Raw genomic sequence first — 22,656 nt, forward strand, 5'->3', positions numbered from 1 at the left:
ATGGCAAATCCTAGGTGATTGAATTCCTATTCCTAGACAACTCAATCTCCTCTAATCTAACCAACTATCAATTCCTTGATCAATCAATTGTATTAGAGGGTTAAGTTCAAACTCTTATTTATAAGCCACACAAACCCTAAAAACTAAAAAATGATACAAATATATATCATATATCACATTAAATCCAGACAATTAAAGAGTTGTGAAAAAAAATTTCAAACTATAATTCTAATGATATAATTTTTTTAAAATTCAAAAAAATTCAATCTATATTAGAGTTATTTTTTAATACACACTCATCCATAAAATGAAGAATGAAACTAATCATTAAATATAAATTAATGCATTAATCAAGAATAAAAGAACAAATAATTATTAATTTACTAAAATAAAGATAACTCTAACATTGACAATAATCCTTTAGTTGCCCATAATACAGAAAAGTAAAATTCTCCTTATTTTGAATTCAAATCTTACAAACGAATCCCAATATTTTTTCTAAGAACCCCTATTTTCCAAGATTCTCTCTTCCTTTTCCATGTCAACCTAACCCCCTCCCATCCATATCCTCACTTTTTTTTCCTTTTTTTTTATTTTTTTATTAGAGATTTATTTGTCTTTATCCATGAGTAAACATCCAACTCGGTCCCTGTCCATTTTTTATAAGGACAAAGCGATCCTTGTCTAAAAAAAAAAGGTACGTCTCGGCCCCTGTCTTTGCATTCCGTGAGACATGGCGGTCCTTCTATGCCTTCCGGCGTTGAAAACAACCGGAATAAGCATACGTGTCACTTAACGGTGATGAGCTGGCTGCCAGGTGTCTTTGAAGTGCCAAGCTGTCAATTTAAAAATGGACAGGGGTCGATCTGTCCCTGCCTCCCAAATAAAAACGCTGTCATTTTAGGTGGGGGATATGAAATGGTGCGTATAGTACAAGCCTTGAGTTTCCATTTAACCCTTCTTCCCTTTCTCCTAATTACAGAATACCCAAAATCTTTTCATGTTCTCTCTGAAGACTCTTTGAAGACAACAAAACGACAACACTCTACCTGGCTGTGGAGCTAAGTAAGACGCTGACAGTGTTGCTGACAACGCTCCAAATGAAGTTTCAGACGGCACCACTAACGGATTCCCTGACGACGTTGACAGAACTTTCTTGTGCAAGTCTTCAAGATAAGTAACAGATTATTCAAATAAAATATTAGTTACATTGTGTATTGTTTAATTAGTTTTGGGTTTGTGAGTGTTTGCATTTTTTGTTTTTTGGCTCGGTGTCGCGTAACAAAGATAGAGTTTGGTTAGGGCTCAATGTTGCTAATTTTGGGATATTTCGCCATTAAGAGAGAAAGATGTTTTTCCTTCCTGCAATGAAATTCATATATAGAAAATAGAGTTCAATGAAATTCATATACAGTTTGCAAGTAGGTTCAGAATGCATCAATTTGCTTGTATTAAAATCACAAACTCTATATCTAACAACAAATCTTATAGATATATTATCTTTATTCAAATTTTAATATTATATATATATATATAAACATTGTTATGATTAGTGTTTATAAAAGAGTTCACAGCAATTTTCTATTAAAGTTTAAGGCAAATATATACCTTAGCAAATGTTTATGTACTCTATTAAAATTTGATTTTTCCGTGAAACAAGAAACCAGTAAATATATACCTACATACTTTGACTATATTACATCATGCATAGTAGTGATGTTGGAATTTTTTTTTTTTGTGTCTCCATATATGTAATACTTCATTAGAATATATAGCTACTTTAACTACATGTACTCTATTAAAATATATATGTACTCAATTAAAATCACAATTATTTATGTAGAGGTTGTAATATAAAATATCATTTACTTTGTTTGTCTTAGATGAATGATTTTATGGTTGTTTCTGTATTTTATCATGGAGGAAGTTTCAAGAGAAATTCAGAGGGGGTATTATGTTATGTTAATGGAAAAGTACATAAGTATCCACCCATAGATTTAGACTATATTAACTTTTTTTATCTAGAAATTTTATTTAAGGAGTTAGGGTATATAACATATAAGGAGATGTATTGGTTTGACAACACTGCTGATAACATGGAAACTGGGCTACATGTTATTAAAGATGATGCTGAGATAAACAAACTGAGGAATGCTTAGAAGAAAAATAAGGGCAACGATGAATTTTATCTTTACTTTGATCACCCGATAGATGTCCCTGAAGTTGTTGATGATGGTGTGGAGCGTGATAATGTTGTGCTGAGTGAATCATCATCATCTTCAGATGATGGATACGAGACCACAGAAAATGAGCCTTATAAGCCTCCTCCTTTTGGTTTTGAGGATATAGACAGTGATGAGAGTTTGGAAAAGAAAAAAAATATTCAGAAAAAGAAGAAGAGACTTTCACCTAAAAAGAAAGCTAGTCATGGCCCAATAGTTCAAGATAGGGCTGGCCCAAATGTGGAGGTTGGGGCTGGTTCAGGTAAAAAGGATAGTATGGACACAGCTAAGAAAAATTCTGTCCAAAAGAGGCCTTCTAAGAAGTATAAGGGCACTAGAAGAAAACATATTCAGAGAGATGGAATGTACAATGGAAATAAGACTGACACTATAGGTGGTGGTTTAAGTGGCATTAGAACTAGTTTGGGTGGCACATCCGGGAGTGTTGGGCCAACTATTGAGGAATTGGATTCAAATTATGACAAGCCATATGATTATGAAAGTGAAGCATTCAACAGCCCAGTATCATCTGAGGATGAAGGGAAGACTGCATATGATGCCTTTAATGAAGAAACTGAGTACGAAAAGGTTGAATTTAAAGTTGGACAAACCTTCACTACAATGGAAGAATTTAAGAGTGCGCTGAAGGATTATTTCGTATATGAGGGTAAAGATGTTATGTATCTAAAGAATGAGAAGCAGAAGGTCAAGGCAGCCTGTGCAAGTGAAAATTATTCATGGCTAATATTGACATCATGGAATAGTGCACATGGATGTTTTCAAGTAAAAACTTTGTTCAATGAGTATAATTGTGGGAGGGATTTCAGCAGCAACCTTGCTTATAGGCAGTGGGTAACTTCAAAGTTAGTTAAGAGGCTTCTTACTCAGCCAGATTTGAAGCCAAAGCAAGCTATGGAATACATGATCGAAGACTACAGCATCCAACTGAGTGGTAAAATGATAAGCAGGGCACTTAAGGCAGCTAGGGAGGAGGTAATTGGCGACGAAGGAGCATAATATGGTAAGATTAGGAATTACCTGATGGAACTGCATAGGACAAACCCTGGTTCAACTGCAAGATTAGACATGATACCTCAGCTAGAGTTTCTCCCTTTGTTTGATAGACTATATATAAGCTTGGATGCTTGCAAGAAGGGCTTTATAAAAGGATGCAGGCCTTTGATTGGATTAGACGGTTGTTTTCTTAAGGGCTATTATGGCGGTCAGCTACTATCTGCAGTGTGTCAAATGAGTGTAAGGACACTTGGAAATAGTTCTTAACACAACTTCAGCATGACTTAGGTGATAGCACGGAAAGGGGCTGGAACTTTATATCAGGCTAGCAAAAGGTATTAAAAAATAGTTGTTTCATTTCATTCATTGTTATTTATTGATATGCATTGTTGGTTTGAATTGTGAGAATCTCATATCTTATAATTTATTGATATGATTTGTTGGTCTGAACTTGTTTAATGGCCTTTTTTATTTATTGATATGCATTGTTGGTCCAAATTGGGTTATTAGATTGCATTGTTGGTTTTCTAGTAGGGATTGGCATTAGCCTTAAAGAACATATTTCCAATGGCTTTTCATAGGAACTGCGTACTACACATTTGGAAGAATTTCATCAAGCAATTTAAGGACCAAAACACCAAGCAACTTGTATGGGATTGTGCACGTTGCACCACACAAATTGAGTTCAAGGCAGCTATGGAAAAGCTGAAACAGATCAGTGTTCCAGCTTGGAAATATCTTGATAGGTTTGATCCAGCTGCCTGGTCAAAGGTGTTTTTCAGTCCCGGACCCAAGGTTGACAATATCACCAATAATATGTGTGAAATTTGGAACGCTAAGATAGTGGTATACAGGGGTAAGCCAATACTAACAATGTACGAGGATTTAAGATGTTATCTAATGCGGAAGATGGCAGCACACAAAAAGAAGCTAGAGAAACATGTTAGCGCTTTAGCTCCAATGCAGCAAAAAAGATTAGACGACTTCATTAAGCCAAAAAGGGAAAGCTATCTGGGCTGGAGATAGTAACAGAGTTCTTTTTGAAGTGCACTGTCAAAATCACAAGGTTGAGGTTAATCTTGAAGAAAGAACATGCACATGCAACCTATGACAGCTAACTGGTAAACTTGTTTTGAATACTATTTCGTACTTGTAAAATTGTATATTTGTTACATAGGATTGATTGCATGTGGTAAATTGAATTCATGTCTATAGGTATGCCTTGTAGACATGCAGTGGCAGCCATGTCTAAGATGGGCCTTAGGCCTGAAGATTTTGTGCATAAGTGGCTGACAATGAAAGCAGTAAAAGCTACATACTCACATTGCATTAAACCGGTTAATAGTGAAGAGTACTGGGTACAATCGGATGCTCCTAAGACTCTTCCTCCTCCAATCAAAAGAGCTGCTCATAGGCCAAATATGAAGAGAATATCAGACCCGGTTGAGTAAGAGATGAATCCAAACAAATGTAGAAAAACCTTTCAGGTCACTTGCTCAAAGTGTGGTCAGCTAGGACACTACTACAAGACTTGTACCAATGCACCTCAAGACCCGAATTGAAAATCTATGACAAAGAAAGAGAGAAGGGCAAAGAAAGTGCCTTTGCAATTTGTAGAGTCAAGCCAAGCTAACATTCAGCAGGTATAATCCAACAAGTGATGACTCACTTTCAAAATATATTTAATATGCTAACTGTCTTATAAATATATAGTTAAAGAGTTAAGTGTCTTAATTAGTTGAGTCTTCTTGTGTTCCAATCTTGTGATTTGACGATTAAACAGGTTCAGCAAACATGACAGAACAACTCAACTGCCAATGCTGAGGAAACTACATTAGATGCTGCTGTGAGTTTATGCCAATTTAGGATCTTTATTTAGCATAACACTAATTTATTTGTTATCCTAACAGTTACCATTTATGATAGGCTAAGGCAAAGAAGAACAAAAAGAAGTTTCTCAAAACATCTGCAATAGGACAATCAGTGAACCATAGTCAAGGGGAGGAAATTAATGTCTTCCAGTCTGCACCCCAAGCAGATGAGGTAAAAAATGGTCCTAAGTTAAATTAGTAATCTCTATTTAATTTAATTATGACCTTTGCTATGATCTTCTCTGAGGATAGCCTGCAACAAAATTCAACACCAACTCTGCACCATGTTTTAGGGAGAAGCAACCAATTGTGAGACCCACTGCTCCAACGAACCAAGGTGTATCAACAGGAGTATCAGTTGAGACCATGGCTGCAGCAACTTCAGGAACTGCATCAAGACTTTTTAAGTTCATCCCCACTCTAGGGATTAGGCCTCCTAACAAGAATTGAGTAGTTGATCTAGTTTTAAAAGTTTGAAACTAGGAAGAATAGATAATTTGGACAATAACATGTGGACACTGTGTCTATTTTGGTTATCAGATTACTTGCTACGACAACTATGTTGATTAGGGACCTTGTGTTGCCCTTGCTTTTGTTATTATATAATTAGATGCTAAGACATGCAACCAGTGATATAGTTGGTTGAATATTCTTTTGGATAACTATATTATTAAGGGTTGTTATGATTATTCCCTTATTCTATTATTATGGTATCATGTCTTAAGTTTCAATTTTTAACAGATGGCTTCTTATTTTGTTCAACAAATATTTATTATAAAATCATGTATACTACTGCAGTCTTTAAAATTGAATAAACGAACATATAAAAACAAAAGCAGCTTAATTATATTTATATTCATTCATCAAAAGTAATCAATAGCAACAAATGCCATAGCCTAAATAACTTAACAACCAAGATCACCATGTTTCACAGTATTCCAGAAGCAACATTGATCTCTCTAAACTACACCACTAAACAGGTTTCCAACTACAATTCCAGCAACAAATGCCAACATAACATATTCAACACTACTGCATCTAATTTGACTAAAATTCAATCTAGCTTTCTTTAAATGAATTTCTAAGCCAACCAATCTTTTCTCTAACTCCCTAACTATGTTATCATCTGCAGAAGAATGACCTTCTTTATGATTCTGATTCAGCTTCAAACCTCCGAACAAAAGAGTCTTCGCAGCATCCTCATTGAATGATGCAACATAATCATCAAACCAATAAAAATATTTGCAATGAGGTGTTGGAGTCTACAAAATAATATTCTTTATTATGAATCTATTGAAAAACAGAGTGAACATAATTTTAATTCTTGATAAACCTACCTTGAAGTATGAGCATCAATGAGAAACAAAGTGAACAAAATTTTAATTGTTAATAAACCTACTTTAAAATATGGGCATCGAAAGAATAGTCTGTTTGGGTTCATATCGGTTCCAGACATGAACAAAATTGTATAAATTCTACAATTACACTCTGGGGCAACCCACTTCTTCTTCCACCTTGATCCCACACTCCCGGTAACCTTCAAACTTCAACTTGATTCGTTTTCAACTCTCCCACTTCGCCGATTTGATGTCAACTCACGTTCTTCACTATCAACCATGTTGTCCTAGGGTTTACAGTTGAACACAGTGATACATTTTCAGAGAATAGTGTGAAGCAGTGCAGCATTTGAACCTCCCATCCCACTTAAAACGACAGCATTTTTGTTTGGGAGGTAGGGACAGATTGACCCCTGTCCATTTTTAAATTGACAGCTTGGCACTTCAAGGACACCTGGCAGCCAACTCATCACCGTTAAGTGACACGTATGCTTATTCCGGTTGTTTTCAACGCCGGAAGGCACAGAAGGACCGCCATATCTCACGGAATGCAAAGACAGGGCCGGGACGTACTTTTTTTGGACAGGGATCGCTTTGTCCTTATGAAAAATGGACAGAGACCGAATTGGGTGTTTACTCTTTATTAATTAAAAAAAATCTTTTTTAAATTATTTTTTATTTATTATATTAATATTATTTTTTTAATAAATTATTGAATATATGGTATAATAAGTACAAACTAATTATAAATTATTTAAATATAAAAATATTATTTATTATGAAACTAAATAAATAATTCTTAAATATAATTTTTTAATATATAAATAATATGAAATTCGGTTAATACATTAATAATAATAATCTTATGATATACTATTAGTATTATGATCTAGATAATTTTTACAATTAAGTAAAAACTAATGAACACATTATTTGATATATAATAAATTTTTTTTGAGAAATAACAAATTTAATTTTTTTTATCTCTTTAAACTAAATTAATAATTCTATTTGATATCTTTGCAATAAAATACACTATGAATAAGCTACTAATACTAAATGAAATAAAACATAATATATATATATATATATTATGAAAATCATTTATAAACAAAACAAACTCAAAACATTAATAATATTATTAATCTATTAATAATACATTTTCTTATAAGGTTATAAATCGATGGAAATTTAGCAATATAAAAATAATGTAGATTAACTAAAATTTTATGTATAACAAAATTCAATTAAATTTACATATATTTTATTCAAAATCAATTAAAATTTTAGGGTTAAGTAGTGCGATTTTAGTCCCTAAAGTATAGGTCAAAAAATTTTTCGTCCAAAATCTCTTTTTTTTTCATACAAAATTATCTTTAAGGTTTAACTTAATTTTAAAATCGTATTTATCTTAGGGACCAAACTGTATGGAAGTGGCAATGGAAGCGGAGACAAAGGGGGATTGTGGACAGCTTCTTCTTCTTCTTCTTTCCTTCCCCCTTCTTCTTCTTCCCTTTCCCCTTCGTAGGAGAAAAAACACTCTCGTTCTCTTTTTTTTTTCTTTTTTTTTTAATTTTATAAATTTTTTTATTATGAGTAACTTGGTTCAAAATTTTAATATTTAAGTAAAAAGGACGATTTTGTATGCAAAAAAAGGTAGCGGACGAAAAAAGATTTCGGCCAATATGTTAAGGCTGCGTTTGTTTACAGAGACACTGAGACACAAAATCGTGTTTAACAGAGAAGACATGGATAAAGACATTGTGTCTAAAGACATTGAACTAGTATATTTTGTATCTATCCTGATAGAAAGGACACGGTGACACTAATAAGGGATACAACTTATTTTTTATTTTATTATTCTTGTTAATTTTTCATAATTATATTTTTTATTATTATATTTTTCGTCGCAGATTTTTTGAATGGAAAAATGAGAATAAATTAGATTTTCATAATTTATTCTAATTTATCACCAAACAGAATATAAGAACACAAAAATTTGTGTTTCTATCTTTTATGTCTTGTCTTTTCTTGTTCTTAGAAACAAATGCAGCCTTAGGGACCAAAATCGTACTTAACCCAAAATTTACGTATATTTTGAGTAAAATACATGTAAATTTAATAGATTAATAATATTATTAATCGTAATTATGACAATATGTATTATTAATATATTAATAATATTATTGATGCTTTGAACTTGTTGAGTTTATAAATAGTCACCATAATATATATATATATATATATATATATATATATATATATATATATATATATATATATATATATATATATTATTTCATTTAGTATTAGTAGTCTATTCATAGTGTATTTTAGTGCAAAAATATCAAATAGAATTATTAATTTAGTTTAAAGAGAGAAAAAATTAAATTTGTTATTATTCCGAAAAAATTACTATATATCAAATAATGTGTTCATTAATTTTTATTTTATTGTAAAAATTATCTAAATCATAATACTAATAATATATTATAGAGTTACTATTATTAATGTATTAATCGTATTTCAATATTTATTATTTATATATTTAAAAATTATATAAGAGAATTATTTATTTAATTTCATAATAAATAATACTTTTAAATTTTAATAATTTATTAATTAATTTATACTTATTACATAATATATTTAATAATTTATCAAAAAACGAATATTATTATAATAGATAAAAAATAATTTAAAAAAATTGTTAAGGATAAATAAATCTCTAATTAATTTAAATTTAGAGATCATTAGACTTTTGACCGTTTCTGAATCTAATATGTCCGTATTTTTTATTTAGAGTTAGCAGAAAAATAATTATAGAAATCACTTTATGTCATGAAAATAGAAAATTAAAAAAAGTGGATCGTTTTTCTTTTAAGAGTAAAATATTATTTTTATTTTTAATGTTTGGGATAAATTTTAAAGTTGTTTGCGAATTTTATACTTTACTCTTACTTTAAAGAAAGTCTTCTTATTATTATGAGGAATGAATAGAGAGCCGGTTGGTAGTTTACTGTGTGTGTGTGGATATATAAAAGGCACTGGAGAGGGAGAAAAAGATTCTTCGGTAAGGAATAAAATAGAGAGATGAAATATCCGTCAAGTGGGCGGGTGGGGGGAAGGAGATACCATGAATGAAGTCAGTTTACGGAGAGATGCAGGGAATCTGTGACTGTGTAAGCAAACTTGCACGTGACAGGCAGACACCCCACTTGTCACAATAATCTATTCTGCAAGTGGCATCCCACTTGGCATCCATCATGCTATCTCTTCTCTCTCTTCCTCTCCATTTTTCTAATCCAATTTAATTAACTGCCAAACCTGCAAAACCAGCTTGGACCTTGTAAGCTCGATCCATAATCCTATTTGGCATTTCATCAAACAGCTGAGATGTACCAACCTTCCTCTTCCTCCTCCTCTTCTTCTCAGGCTCACAACTCAACCGTTTCTGAACCCGCTTTGACCCGCTACGGTTCAGCCCCTGGCTCTCTCCTCCGCACAGCCGTCGATGCCGTCATAGCCGGAGGGGCCGGAGGCCCCCGACATCCTCATCCTCTCATGCCTACGGGATCCCACTACTTCTCCGGGGAGTCCTCCGAGTCCACCTCCAAAGTCAACGACAATTCCAAAGATCATAACCTTCACAGATCGTACGGACTTCAGCAGGACGCCTTCGCCGGATCCTCCTCTTCCTCTTCCTCCTTGCTCCGCCAGAGGAGCTCCCCCGCCGGCTTCCTCTCCAACCTTGCTGACAATGCTGGTACCCAAAGTATTTAGTAGTTATTATTACTTTCTGATATTCTTCTTCTTCTTCTTCTTCTTCTCTCTATGAATGGTTTTAATTTCGTTATTTGGCTTCCGTACATAATTTATACTTTTACTATAAAAAGGAATTAATCATTAATTATTTAATTAATTAATCAAACTGCACAAATCCTCTGCATATTTGAGTATAGAATGTAGATTATATGAGATGTTGAAATTTGAACATAGACAATTGGGAAAACAGTGAATTGGATCATAGTTATTATTGTTGTTAGGTTTGTCAATTATTACATTAACATAGGACTAGAGAATGAATATGATTGGGAAAATATACGTTAATATTGTTGAGTTTGGATTGGATTAGGGGGTGGTGGAGGGGGAGGTGGAGGTGGGTTCACGATCACAAGAGGGGGTGGCGGCAGCGGAGGAGGAAACTACGGCTCTAACAGTGGGAGGTTGAAGTCTCAGATGAGCTTCACCGGGCAAGACTCTCTCTCTCAGATATCAGAGGTAAGCGAGAGCGTTGTGGTGGATGCATCCACTTCTGAGCGTGCTTATGCAATGGACCACTGCTGGGACAACTCTAACTCCAACTCCAGCTCCATTGTCTTCTCCGCCCCGCCCTCCAAACGCTCCAAAAATATTGACGGTGACATCCTCAATTGTCTCACTGCCTTGGACTCTCAGGTACTAACGCCTTCCTTTCTTCCTTTTTCTATCATTTGCTATTAGCTGCTTCACTTTGCTCTTCACAATATTCGTTCATTGCCCCTTTCAGTATAGTCTGCCACAAACTGCTCTTGAAATGGCAACAATGGAGAAGCTAATGCACATTCCTGAAGACTCTGTCCCTTGTAAAATCCGTGCTAAGCGAGGCTGTGCCACTCACCCCCGCAGCATTGCAGAACGGGTCAGTTAATTACACTTCTTGTTCCTCACATGAAATATTCTCAAGGGAAACAAAACAGTCAATACCCCAGTAGCTAAAACATTACCCACGCTTTTCTATTTAGCTTTTAGTGTTTTTCCTTCCCCTTTTAGATCCAATTTCTATTCTGGTTTGTGATCTTGTACATCAAGTATACCAAATGTCATCTGTTGAACTTGATAGGTTATTTATATCAGATAAATGTGTTTTTAATTCTCCAGTTCTCTAATAACGTAATTCCATATTTCCATTCTCCCTTTTTGTCAAATTTTCATGTATTCAGGAGAGAAGAACTAGAATAAGCGGTAAGCTGAAGAAACTGCAGGAACTTGTACCCAATATGGATAAGGTAATGGTGATTTCTTGCTTAACCATGTTATTTTTTACTTGCATCCTTAGATGAGTGACTATGTCTTAAGGAGTATCTTTTTTATTGTCAGACTACAAAGCAATACTAATATAACTTCAAATACAGAGATGCTGCATATCAGCATATCTGTTTCTTGTTTACAGATAAACTACTAAATCTCCAACAGACATGTTAACTGGCAAAATTTGTTAGAAACTAGGTTAGAGTGCATAGAAGAAAGGGAAAATGTGAAAATAGACATTGAGAATTAGAGTAATGGGAGGACACCTATTGTAACCAACTCTATTGATTATATTCAGGCTTTCGTTCTGGAAATAGGTGCATGGAGCTGCTTAGTGCTCCATTTTGGTTTCTTCCATTTTCTGCTGTAGCTGTATTGTTATTTTCTTCCTAAGCTAATATCACATTGATATCAGTCTTGGGGTTGTGAATAACACACTTCTCTTCATTTTTCTTGCCTATTTTCTCATGGTTTCTACCTAATTAAATAGTGATGTTAGGAATGCCAAGTCTCGTTTGGTTTAGAACACCATTGCTTTCCTTACCAATGAATTTCAAATTTTCAGAGCACATGCTTAATCTTCTTATATTTTCTGTGGTTGGACTCTTTTTAAGGACACATTAGAATGCATCCAACTCCTATGGTTCCTTGGTGGTTGTTACAACATTACATCAGTTTGTAATTACACAGTAGGTTTTGTGTAATTTATATATGGTTTTCATTCTTAATCTCAATTGTTGCAGTACATGCCTCATACAATGAAACCGGTATTTCTAAAATCCTTATGTCTCATAGATGAATCTCTTCCCTTAATTGAATCAGGTTAATCAACCTATGTTAATACCATATAATTTTTATGTCAGATCGTTGTGTAAAGTACACGTTACAGGTGGCTTAATTTTGTTTAAAAATGTCATTGTAGCAAACAAGCTATGCAGACATGCTAGATTTGGCAGTTCAACATATTAAAGGTCTTCAAACTCAAGTCCAGGTGCGTAAAAATATATTAGTGTTCACTGTATAGAGCACATATTGTCTCCAGATATTAACTGATATATTAAAAAAAGCTTCATGGGAAATAGGAATACAATATTGTGTATTCTTAGAAATTTAATAATAGTACATAGCTTTTGGACGTTAATTAAAAACATAGTCTTCCACTCTTCCTTTCACTTTTTAGAGTCACTTTTGACAAAAGAACATAGATTAAGAAATTACTTATTATTAGGTGCATATATAATGTGTTTAGACTTTAGACTAAGTTAATCCTACACTTCTTGCTCACATAAAAATATTTCTCCATGTATACCACTGTTAGAATCAGATTCCATCTAGTGCATAAAAGCTGTTGTTGCTCTCTACCATTCATTGCTTGTCACCTGAGCTATAATATGAAAAGTAATAAAGTATAATTAAAGTGGAAAACATCATTGACCCACAAAGATGAGGGATTCAGCACTGAATGGTATAGAGTTAACAATCTGATATGTAATATAAAGAAGGAAACATTTCAAATGCATCAAGGAATCAGGTATTCCAATAGTTTTAGCCTTTGGTCTCAATCATAAAGTTGGTTTTAGCCATTGATCTCAACTATATATATTATGATTGAGATCAATGGCTAAAATCACTCCTGATTCTATTCTATACTTGAAATGCTTCTTATAATGAATTGATACATTAGTTAATTGATAATACCCCTGTTGATCTAAATTAAATAATCTCTCTTTCCCTCTTTCAGAAGCTTCACACTGAACTTGACAATTGCACTTGTGGATGCAAACCAAGCTCATAACTTATATTGTTCTCCGAGATTCTATGGCAACACACATAGAAGTAAAGGTTTTGATGGGATAGAATGAAACAGATTTTGTACCTTCCTAATGAAGTGAATAATACAGGAATAGAATGATTGTAGATTATCAATTCTACAGTTGTACATAGTGTATGTTTGTAATCTGTTAGTCTAGGAAACGCTTTTTCTTTTTCCTCAAGAATTGAGACTTTGAAGCTGACATTGAAGATTTCTGTTCTTGTTTGGATTTTGGCTGATACACTCGATGACTAATTTGTGTGCTATCGAAACTGGATTTGAAGCTCGGACGTGATGAATTATAAAGAATTATCTGTCCCGCTATAGTTTCATTCACTGATTAGGAACATAAGTACTTATCTTTGTAATCATAAATTTAGTCTACTAATAATTTTGGGCTTAAATTTAAAATCCATAAGGTATTTTATGATACTTTCTTGTATTTATGTATTTTTTTTATTAAATATTCACTTAAGCATAAAAGAAATTATTAAATAAAAGACGGCATTAGAAATATAATTTCTTGTGTACATATATCTCTGTATAGATGATAATTATTAATTCTTAAATAAATTGACTTCATATCATACATATCATATAAGAAGAGGGTGAAAATTCAGGTGAAGTCGACTTCACGTGAAGTTGATATTTGATAGCTGTTGAATGAAAGTTTAGTTAAATCAGTCAAATCATTTAACGGCTTTCAAGTATCAACTTCACGTCAAGTCGACTGCACTTTAGTTTCCATATAGAGTAAACTACTATTTGTACCCACGAAAGTTGAAAACGCTGACATATCTACCCATGGAAAAAAGAAATTACCATTTGTACCCATAAAAAATTGTTTTTACAGGCAAAATTATCCAAATCCTAAAAAATTATCTAAAATCCCTAAATTACCATTATCTTCACCACCACACCACCTCCTTCACCCAATCACCTTTCTAACCCTAACCCTCTTCACCCAGCCACCACCCATGTTTTCCTTTCTAATCTCAAATCCCACCACCACCCTCTTCACCCAGCCACCACTCCTCTTTCCCTTTCTAACACACTCTCACCATTACTTCCCACTCAGTCCCCACCGCTGCTCCAATGGCTCCTTGCTACACTCTCTTCTCTTTTATCTTCACAGTCACAACAACACTTGCTGCCGCTTCCCCGGAAAAGAAGAGCACCTTCACGGTACAAGTCCACCATGAAGCCAAGCCCTCCATCTTCCCAACCCACAAGTACTGGTACGAATCCTCTCTTGCTTCTATTATCAACCATGCCACTGCAGCTGAAACCACCACCACCGCCGCCTCTACCACCGTCTTTCACACTTACGACACTGTCTTTCATGGCTTCTCAGTAAAGCTCTCACCTTTAGAGGCCCAGAAGCTGGAATCCCTGTCCCACGTCGTCGCAGTAATCCCGTAGCAGGTCCGCCAACTCCACACTACCCGCTCGCCGCAGTTCTTGGGCCTCAAAACTGCCGACAGGGCCGGCCTCCTCAAGGAGACGGATTTTGATTCAGATCTCGTCATTAGAGTCGTTGACACCTGTCCTGACAGAGAGAGAGGGTTGGCGCTGTTCCTCCCAACTGGAAGGGCAGCGGCAGTGGTGGTTCTACGATGCAGAAAGAGGTGAAGAGGGTTGGCTATAGCGGCGATAAGGTAGCCTGAAGAGGAGGGCCTCTGACGCGGTAGGCTCTGGTTTGAGGCCGATGGTGATGGTGGCGAGGAGAAGCTGGCGCGGTGCTCCTGGGCTGGCGGAGGTCCGCGACGTTGCTAGCGGAGAAGAGTGAACAATGATGAGGAGGGTGAGACGGTGGTTTGTGGTTGATGCTGGGATTGGGTGGCTGAGAACATTGAGAGAGAGAGGAGGGAGGAAGGAGATGATAGTGTGGAGAGAAGGGTAGGGATTGGGTGGCTGAGAACATTGAGAGAGAGAGGAGGGAGGAAGGAGATGATAGGGTGAAGATAAGGGTAATTTAGGGATTTTAGATAATTTTTTAGGATTTGGATAATTTTGCCTGTAAAAACAATTTTTTATGGGTACAAATGGTAATTTTTTTTTTTCTATGAATAGATATGTCAGCGTTTTCAACTTTCGTGGGTACAAATGGTAATTTACTCTTCCATATAAGAAGAGACATTTAGGATAAAGTGCCGCTAAGGCGCTAAACTCTTTTCAAGTGTTTTCTCCTCCGGATTTGCGCGATACGCCATTAAGCGAGAACGAGTCGTTTTATGATACACGTCAGCTTTGGCATCAGAGTATGAATAGGAGAGTAAGAGACGTTGAGTGAGCGACGCCGGGAGGTGCTGCAGAGGCAGAACAGAATTCCAGCCATCGTTACTCTGCGTCTGACGACGACGATGATGATGACGACGACGACGAAGACATTGAAAGGTGCGAGCAAGATGAGAGGCTTGAGCCTCTTCTTAGGACTCTGCAACTTCTTTATCCTCCTCATTGGTGCCTACCTCATCTTCCAAATCCACTCCCTCTGCCGCCCCCGTTTCCTCCCTCCTTTCGCCATCGTCTCCGTCGCCGCCCTCCTCCGCCTCTTACTCATGCTCCGCACCGCCCTCGCCCAACAGGTCGCCGCGCAATTCATCCTCAACTCCCCCTCCGACGCCTCCACCGACTCTCTTCTCCGCCTCCATCGCCGCGAAAAGTACAAGAAATGGCTTTGGTGGAGTCGCTGCACATCCGTCTTCACCGTGATTCAGTTCGTCTGCGCCGGTTACCTCTTAATCAAGTCTCCTGCCTATTTATCCACCGATTCTGCTTGTCCTTTAGGTAGGTGAGTTCCTTCTTTTCCTTACATTCTCATTTCTATCAACTGAATTTTCCTTACCGTTCATACAGTCATGCAATTTTCGTAATGCAGCGATGGAATGGAAATCGCAGTTGTGGAAGCAGAGGCTGCTCTCTTTCTTCATGATCATGGTGAGTTTTGTCGCCGTACTGCAGTGTTTTGCAGGATCTGATGTTCTCAGATGGAGATCTTTCTATGAATCACAAGATGATGCTTGGAAATGCCATTATAGGGAGGTATTCGACAATGGCATTCGCGAAACCTTGTGTTGTCTCGGCCGGGTTAAATACTTGTATAAACCTCCCCTGTGCTTTTGTTTACTTGTAAAGGTACTCATTATACCTTAATTCTGACCTTTCCGAATTGTAGGAGTGCATTGGAAGAGGATGAGGTCTATTCAGTGGCACGATTACTAGGCGATCTTGTTGCTTATCGAGCTACGGGAACTGGCCATATGGAACTCTTGGCAGGTTTGTTCAAATTTCACTCTATAAGAACTTGTCATGTTTGCAATTTTGGTTGGTATTCGTTCTGCAACATTATCCTATTAGGTGATTTCAGCAGTAGCTTAACTAGCTATGTTAAATAAGGTGGATGTAATATCATCATGAAACAAAGAAACAATGATTTTAAATTCAGTTTTCAGACAAAAAGGACTGGAAGGCCACTCACTTGTTTAGTGGTTTATTAAATTTTCTTTTTCCTCTTTATCAATGTATTGGATGAGTCCACAAATGTACCTTATCAATATAATAGATATAGTGCCTTTTGTGATTTTGTTTATTAGTGGAATCAGTAGAACATGTAGTTGAGTACATCGAGTTGAGTGATATAGCTATTACAAGACTTATACTATTATTCAAACAGTAGTATTCCTGTATTTGTGTTAGTGCCTTAGTTGGCCATTTTAAGATAGATGATATATTGAATGCTATTACGTTAATGACCTTACTCGCTTTTTGTTTGGATTAAAGACTGCCCCAATTTAGCTGTGTCCTAATGTTAGACATTTGTAGCGTATCACGTTAAGTCTTTTGCTGTTTAGGTTTAACTTTACTTCAAAGCCAAGAGAACTCTTCGGAATCCTATGAAGATGCCATAGAACTACCAGAGGCAAAAATGAGGGAGGCTGCAGCTCTTCATAAATTTGCTGAAGCTGCTTATACAGTATTGAGCTAGAGAACTTATTTCTAACTAATAGTTTATTTTTACTAATTTGTGTTGAAGATTTATCTCATGCTCAATGATGCAGGGTCCATTGCTTGATTTGGGACGAAATCCTTTCCTATTTCCATGTGCATGGCTCTATAGACAAGGGATTTTATCTCCTTGGTCACGCAATAGGTGGGATTTTGTTGGATATTCAATTTTATTTGTGCATAATTGAATTCCTTGTAACTGATGATTTATTGAGTTTGGTACGAAATTCTTTCATATTTTCTTATGCATGGATTTGTAGCCAACAGATTTTATCTCTTTGGTCATGCAATTCATGGTACTTTGTCAGATGTTCAATACCGTGTATTAACTGAATTCCTGGCAACTTCGTAACATATGGTTACTGGTTGGAAACTTATACCTTTTTGGTCAACGCAGTCACTGTTACTTATGTACTCTGAAACATATATTACGCATCTACGACATACAACACCACTGGAGAGCTTTAATTTATTTGCGTTACTTTAGAAAGATTCTTCTGTCATTTGTCTTGTAGTAAGTCTATTATATATAGATTGGATGAACGTATTTCTTTTCTTTTAATCGTATTCATTTTCAACAATGTGAACTTATTAGTCGACCTGTATTGGAGGGCGATAACTGGTGGCGAGGTCATGCAGCAGCATTCTTAAAGTATGTTAATTTGCCTCCAGAAGTGCTCAGACAAGGGCGAGTCAGCCAGGTTAGAGAATTTAACTTTTCTTATGTGCTCTACATGAGTTGCTAACTATTAGAGACTTTGGCATACTGTACTATCCAAGTCCCTATTAGAGACACAGGCTTTCAAGAGTGCCTTCACAATTCAGACTCGATCACTGTTCTACTACCTGAATTTACGAAAGCTTGCTTGTTAGGCTAGTCTATCTCATTTCTAAGATTTATTGTTTCTTTGAAAACTGGATTATACTTTTAATATAATAATTTGATAAATTTGAACATAATGAGTGAACTAGGCACTTTAGGATTATGCAGGAGCATAAAATATTACGTCATTCAGGCGGCTTTTTTACATATAATGATACAATGCAAATTGACTGACCGAAGTTACTGCTGCTGTATTTCATTTGAATTAATCACCATATATATGATGATTGTATGTCTTGTAATTTAAATGTGAGCATGCATTCAGGATGAAACAAAAGGCATACCCAATTTGTGTAATTTGTTGTGAACATTTCTGTTCGTATTGGTTTAGCCTATATTTATAAGAGTGTTGCTTTTTCTTTGATACTCATGTCAGTTCAAGTGTCAAGCTGCATACTTTATTGTGGTTCTGCATCATCTGAGGACTGTAGTAATTACTATACGTGGAACTGAAACTCCTGAGGACCTAATAACCGATGGGTTATGCAAGGAATGCACCCTTTCTACAAAAGACTTGGCTGGTTTGACTAAGTATATTCCAGTTTCCCTCTTTCTCATCTCTGCACACATTCACAAGCAGATATAGTGCACAAGAGGGGAAGAAAAAAGTTGCTCATTTATAAGATTCATGAGTTGTGACTCTTGTTCTGACACATTATAGTTGGTAAAGCCTATAATCACATTGACATACTAATGTGTCTGAAGAATATAATGCATTAAATCAGTTACACACACAGTTTTCATTTAAAGTGAAAACATGGAAGCCACAGTCTAATATTTATTGCTTTGCTATTGTAAATAGATAGTCAACCCACTAATCAGAAATCTGATTACACAGCATAGCTACTGTACAATATTAGAGTTTGCTTAAGTCTTTCCTCTGGAAGTGATGAAAGAATTCTTGTTATAGTTGAGAAATACTTTCTTGGTAATTGCTTTTTATGACAACTTGCTTGATTTATCAACACCTGGTACCCTCAGAATGTAGATTTAATGTGGATAGCTTATGGTAGCACAGAGATAATAATATTTTGAGCACCCAAAAAGTGCCCAATTTTGATAAAAACCTTTTCTTGTCTAGTCAGTGTCCTTAATTTTGGTGAACAATGCGCTAACACAACCAATAAATCTGTAAGTGCATGTCCACTGCATATTCTCTGGTATTATAAAAAATCATATCAGAGACATGGTTTGATGTAATTATGCTGCTTTTTCACTTAATGCAGAAATCTGATTTATGATATGTTATCCTGTGTTACTATCAATGTTGCCTTACACAATGATCTAGGACATCCATATTTAGTTCTTTATTTCATTTCTGTAGTTTCTCTTCCATATACCATAACAGTTTCATTTCAAACATGCAATTTATTATTTTCTCAAGCTGATCTGAATCTCTTACAAATTCACACACTTTTGGTTCCTCATTTCAATATTTATTTTCCTGTTTGCAGCTGCAGCCACATTCCTTCCAATATAAAGAAAATTGTTACTTCATCTTTTCCGCATCATGCACATTCTGGTATAGTGGAGGCTGCACGTGAGCTTTTTATGCAGATTGAAGGAAATGCTGATATACACGGTAAGAAATGCTCTGGGTTCTTCATCTATTTGATTTGTCTTCCTCTTTCCTGATTTTCTATGAGAAACACTTTGGCTATTTTGAGAGTGAAATTGTCACCCCTGGATGGTTACTAATTAAGTAGAATGATTCAACCCCCAAAATAAAATTCTAATCATATTTATTTTGGATATTTGATTGTCTCTATATGATAGAATATTTTGGTGCATCTAATCCATGTAGCTGGCGTCTAAACATTTGACTTTCTTACTAAACGGAAATGCAGGCACTGAATCTTATGGGCTTCTTTCTCAGTTACTTGGAGTTGGTTGTGAGTGCTATGGGTATAACATTCGCATAGTTGGGCATTCACTTGGGGGAGCTATAGCAGCATTACTTGGATTGCAAGTATAGCACTTCTGACTCAAAAGGATGATACCTTGCTTTATATTTTTCTTTTTCAGTAGATATAAGCCTGATTGTATTCAGAATTATGTAACTTGGTTGAAATGTAATTTCGGTAAATTAAATACTTTTATGTTGGATGGACCTATATGAAGATTTAGAGAAACCGAGTTACATGAGAGTTAAAAATTGTAGTTCATTAAATATAAATAGGTTTTTATTAACATGTGCCCTTAATTAGGATGAAAGAGGTAAATGCTTAGTTTCTTTTTTCTTATCCCATTACATGGTCTAAGCATTTGATTATATTTTTAAATAGATTCTTGGTCTTTTCAACAGCTTTATAGTCGATACCCTAACCTGCATGTTTATTCATTTGGGCCACTCCCATGTGTGGATTTTGTTGTGGCAAATGCTTGCTCAGAGTTTATAACAAGGTATTTGTACTAGTAAAATGTTGAAATTGATCCACTAGTTTGGTGGTGGTTGATTCCTTTTGGTAAACATTTTCAGTTTGTTTGCTGGTTGGTTTCGTTCTTTATGATGCAGCATTATATATGGAAATGAATTTTCATCACGCCTTTCAATCGGATCTGTTATGAGGCTAAGGGCAGCTGCAATCACATCACTGTCGCAAGATCCTAAAGCAGATAGTGCCATGATTTTCAGGCTTGCCCATCGGTTTCTGAATGTAAGCAACTATCAGAGAAATAAATCTGAGGCAGAGGATCAACCTGATTATTATTCAGGGTCCAATGTTCAGGAAGATCTAAACCATCAAATCTGCAAAAGCCAGTGTGAGACTGACAAAAGAGGTGTCTTCTCTTTTATATGAATATAGCTGCTTCTATTATGAGTGATAGAAATAATGTGTTACGTTCATGATTCATCAAACTAGGTTGGTGAAGGGTACTTTTTCTCAGATTTCTGCTGTAGCAGGTAGTAAGAAACAAGACGCTGAGAAACCCAAAAGGGAGCGTGCTGTTGAAGCTGAGCATTGCCAATATGCAAATCCTTTTGACTCTGAAGAAGGTGGCAAATCATTTTATACTAGGAGTGTTATTTGAGTATTCCCTTTATAGACATGCTATGGATTCCTTCACTTTATTTGTAAAAGTTACCTAAATTTATTTTTTTTTTCAAATGTGTTCCCCTTCATTTCTCACCTTCTACTCATTTTTTTTCTCAATAATGTCAGCTATGTATGTACAAATATCTTTTTTTTCCCTCTCAAGTTATTATGTTTATTGGCTTGGTGGTGATTGCTTATATTGTTAAGCTAACTGCATTCTGTTATATATCAGGCAATGAGTGTGGAGAATATACGCTCTGGGCTGACACCAAGGGAAAGGACCATATTGTTGAAATTGATAATGCTGAACTTACAAATCCTTTTGCTACAGATGCAAGTTCAGTTGATGATCCAGTGACTCAGTTTATAGACACTGTTCCAAGTTCTAAGTCGCATTCCGATAGTGATCCCCCAGAAATGTATCTGCCAGGACTTGTCATTCATATTATACCGGTACAGAATAAACCTCAAACTTCAATTAAGCCATGGCGAATTGGGGGTTCAGGAAAATCTTATAAAGCTTACTTAGCAAACAGAGAGAACTTCAAAGATATTATTGTTTCACCATCCATGTTCCTTGACCATCTCCCCTGGAGGTATGGCAAATTATAATCCCGTCCTTTAATCATTTCTTCTTACAATATAGTAAAGAACTTAACTGTGACACTTTTGTTTTCAGATGTCATGATGCATTGAAAAAGTTAATGAAATCTGTAGATGATTAATGGAACCAACCTCACATCATCTGGTTCTCGCTCTGCCATTAACACCGAGTCTCAACGGGATTATTTTTTGGATCCAGGTTTCTTATAGTTTTGCTTACAATTGCGATTAAGATTTATAACAGATAATAAGCATTCAATCTTGTCAAGTTCGCTCTTCAATAACATAATTGGAGGACTGTGTTGAGAAGAAAATACCATTATAATTCAACACCATACTTCAACAGTTACTGCAGCTTTATACTTTCAAAATGTGCCAACATGATCTGCTTTTACTACACACGTTACCACGTGATTTTGCCATAGAATAGTGGAACCAATTCTCTTTCTTTCTCTCATCTCCCCAGAAATAGAACAAAGTTTATATATATAGTAGGGAAGCTAGTTTTCTTTCTTTCTTTCTTCTTTATTTATTTATTGTTACAAAAGTATTTAGAACAATGAATGACTCTATATTGGATCATTATTATTTGCATTATTGTTATATCTTTTGTTAACTACACAATGAGGCAACCTTGAGAGTTTAGACCGAGTAAGAATGATTGTCTTTTAGATGATTTGATGGAAAAAGTGTCACCAAAAGTGCTTGCTAGTTTGTTGCTTCGTCTTCAAGGATGCTATATAATTTTAAATGGAATGCAAGCTTAAAATTGATGAGCAATTCGATCTAATATATAA

General features: G+C 35.3%; 3 protein-coding genes across 7 annotated transcripts; all 3 read left to right on the plus strand.

The window, feature by feature from the left end:
* Nucleotides 1–3,263: 3,263 nt before the first annotated feature.
* On the plus strand, nucleotides 3,264–4,687 carry LOC148546840 (uncharacterized). Its single transcript, XM_088499388.1, has 3 exons — nucleotides 3,264–3,476; nucleotides 3,771–4,092; nucleotides 4,452–4,687. The coding sequence occupies exons 1-3, from the start codon at nucleotides 3,264–3,266 to the stop codon at nucleotides 4,685–4,687; spliced, it is 771 nt and encodes a 256-aa protein (XP_088355514.1).
* A 4,734-nt stretch (nucleotides 4,688–9,421) lies between these two features.
* On the plus strand, nucleotides 9,422–13,738 carry LOC107616271 (basic helix-loop-helix (bHLH) DNA-binding superfamily protein). Of its 3 annotated transcripts, XM_088498258.1 has the most exons (7): nucleotides 9,560–10,210; nucleotides 10,580–10,902; nucleotides 10,994–11,125; nucleotides 11,427–11,492; nucleotides 12,258–12,336; nucleotides 12,437–12,505; nucleotides 13,256–13,738. In XM_088498258.1, the coding sequence occupies exons 1-6, from the start codon at nucleotides 9,841–9,843 to the stop codon at nucleotides 12,481–12,483; spliced, it is 1,017 nt and encodes a 338-aa protein (XP_088354384.1). In that variant the 5' UTR covers nucleotides 9,560–9,840; the 3' UTR covers nucleotides 12,484–12,505; nucleotides 13,256–13,738. The 3 variants fall into 3 exon arrangements, with proteins under 3 accessions (XP_088354385.1, XP_088354383.1, XP_088354384.1); XM_088498259.1 differs by lacking the exon at nucleotides 12,258–12,336 and having other exon boundaries at nucleotides 9,422–10,210; XM_088498257.1 differs by lacking the exon at nucleotides 12,258–12,336 and having other exon boundaries at nucleotides 9,520–10,219.
* A 1,715-nt stretch (nucleotides 13,739–15,453) lies between these two features.
* Nucleotides 15,454–22,441, plus strand: LOC107618359 (lipase class 3 family protein). 3 transcript variants are annotated; one of them, XM_016320395.3, is made up of 14 exons: nucleotides 15,454–16,121; nucleotides 16,209–16,428; nucleotides 16,506–16,606; nucleotides 17,182–17,303; nucleotides 17,389–17,480; nucleotides 17,931–18,036; nucleotides 18,595–18,749; nucleotides 19,673–19,800; nucleotides 20,066–20,187; nucleotides 20,524–20,621; nucleotides 20,734–20,999; nucleotides 21,124–21,216; nucleotides 21,489–21,852; nucleotides 21,936–22,441. In XM_016320395.3, exons 2-14 carry the CDS (start codon nucleotides 16,211–16,213, stop codon nucleotides 21,979–21,981), a joined length of 1,911 nt encoding a protein of 636 aa, XP_016175881.1. In that variant the 5' UTR covers nucleotides 15,454–16,121; nucleotides 16,209–16,210; the 3' UTR covers nucleotides 21,982–22,441. The 3 variants fall into 3 exon arrangements, with proteins under 3 accessions (XP_016175881.1, XP_016175879.1, XP_016175880.1); XM_016320393.3 differs by having other exon boundaries at nucleotides 15,458–16,117; XM_016320394.3 differs by having other exon boundaries at nucleotides 15,458–16,117; nucleotides 20,734–20,981.
* The last annotated feature ends 215 nt before the right edge of the window (nucleotides 22,442–22,656 follow it).

The sequence above is a fragment of the Arachis ipaensis genome, chromosome B9 (assembly GCF_059453495.1).
Source record: "Arachis ipaensis isolate K30076 ecotype BB chromosome B9, ASM5945349v1, whole genome shotgun sequence".
Lineage (NCBI taxonomy): Eukaryota > Viridiplantae > Streptophyta > Magnoliopsida > Fabales > Fabaceae > Arachis > Arachis ipaensis.

Coding starts and splice junctions, on each gene's coding strand:
- LOC148546840 (XM_088499388.1), top strand. CDS start 3,264: ATGGAACTGCATAGGACAAACCCTGGTTCAACTGCAAGATTAGACATG. Junction 3,477..3,770: donor CTGCAGTGTGTCAAATGAGT/GTAAGGACACTT, acceptor GTTTTCTAGTAG/GGATTGGCATTAGCCTTAAA. Junction 4,093..4,451: donor TAAGATAGTGGTATACAGGG/GTAAGCCAATAC, acceptor TCATGTCTATAG/GTATGCCTTGTAGACATGCA.
- LOC107616271 (XM_088498257.1), top strand. CDS start 9,841: ATGTACCAACCTTCCTCTTCCTCCTCCTCTTCTTCTCAGGCTCACAAC. Junction 10,903..10,993: donor TCACTGCCTTGGACTCTCAG/GTACTAACGCCT, acceptor TGCCCCTTTCAG/TATAGTCTGCCACAAACTGC. Junction 11,493..12,436: donor TTGTACCCAATATGGATAAG/GTAATGGTGATT, acceptor ATGTCATTGTAG/CAAACAAGCTATGCAGACAT.
- LOC107618359 (XM_016320393.3), top strand. CDS start 15,691: ATGATGATGACGACGACGACGAAGACATTGAAAGGTGCGAGCAAGATG. Junction 17,304..17,388: donor TTGCTGAAGCTGCTTATACA/GTATTGAGCTAG, acceptor TCAATGATGCAG/GGTCCATTGCTTGATTTGGG. Junction 18,037..18,594: donor GACAAGGGCGAGTCAGCCAG/GTTAGAGAATTT, acceptor TACTCATGTCAG/TTCAAGTGTCAAGCTGCATA.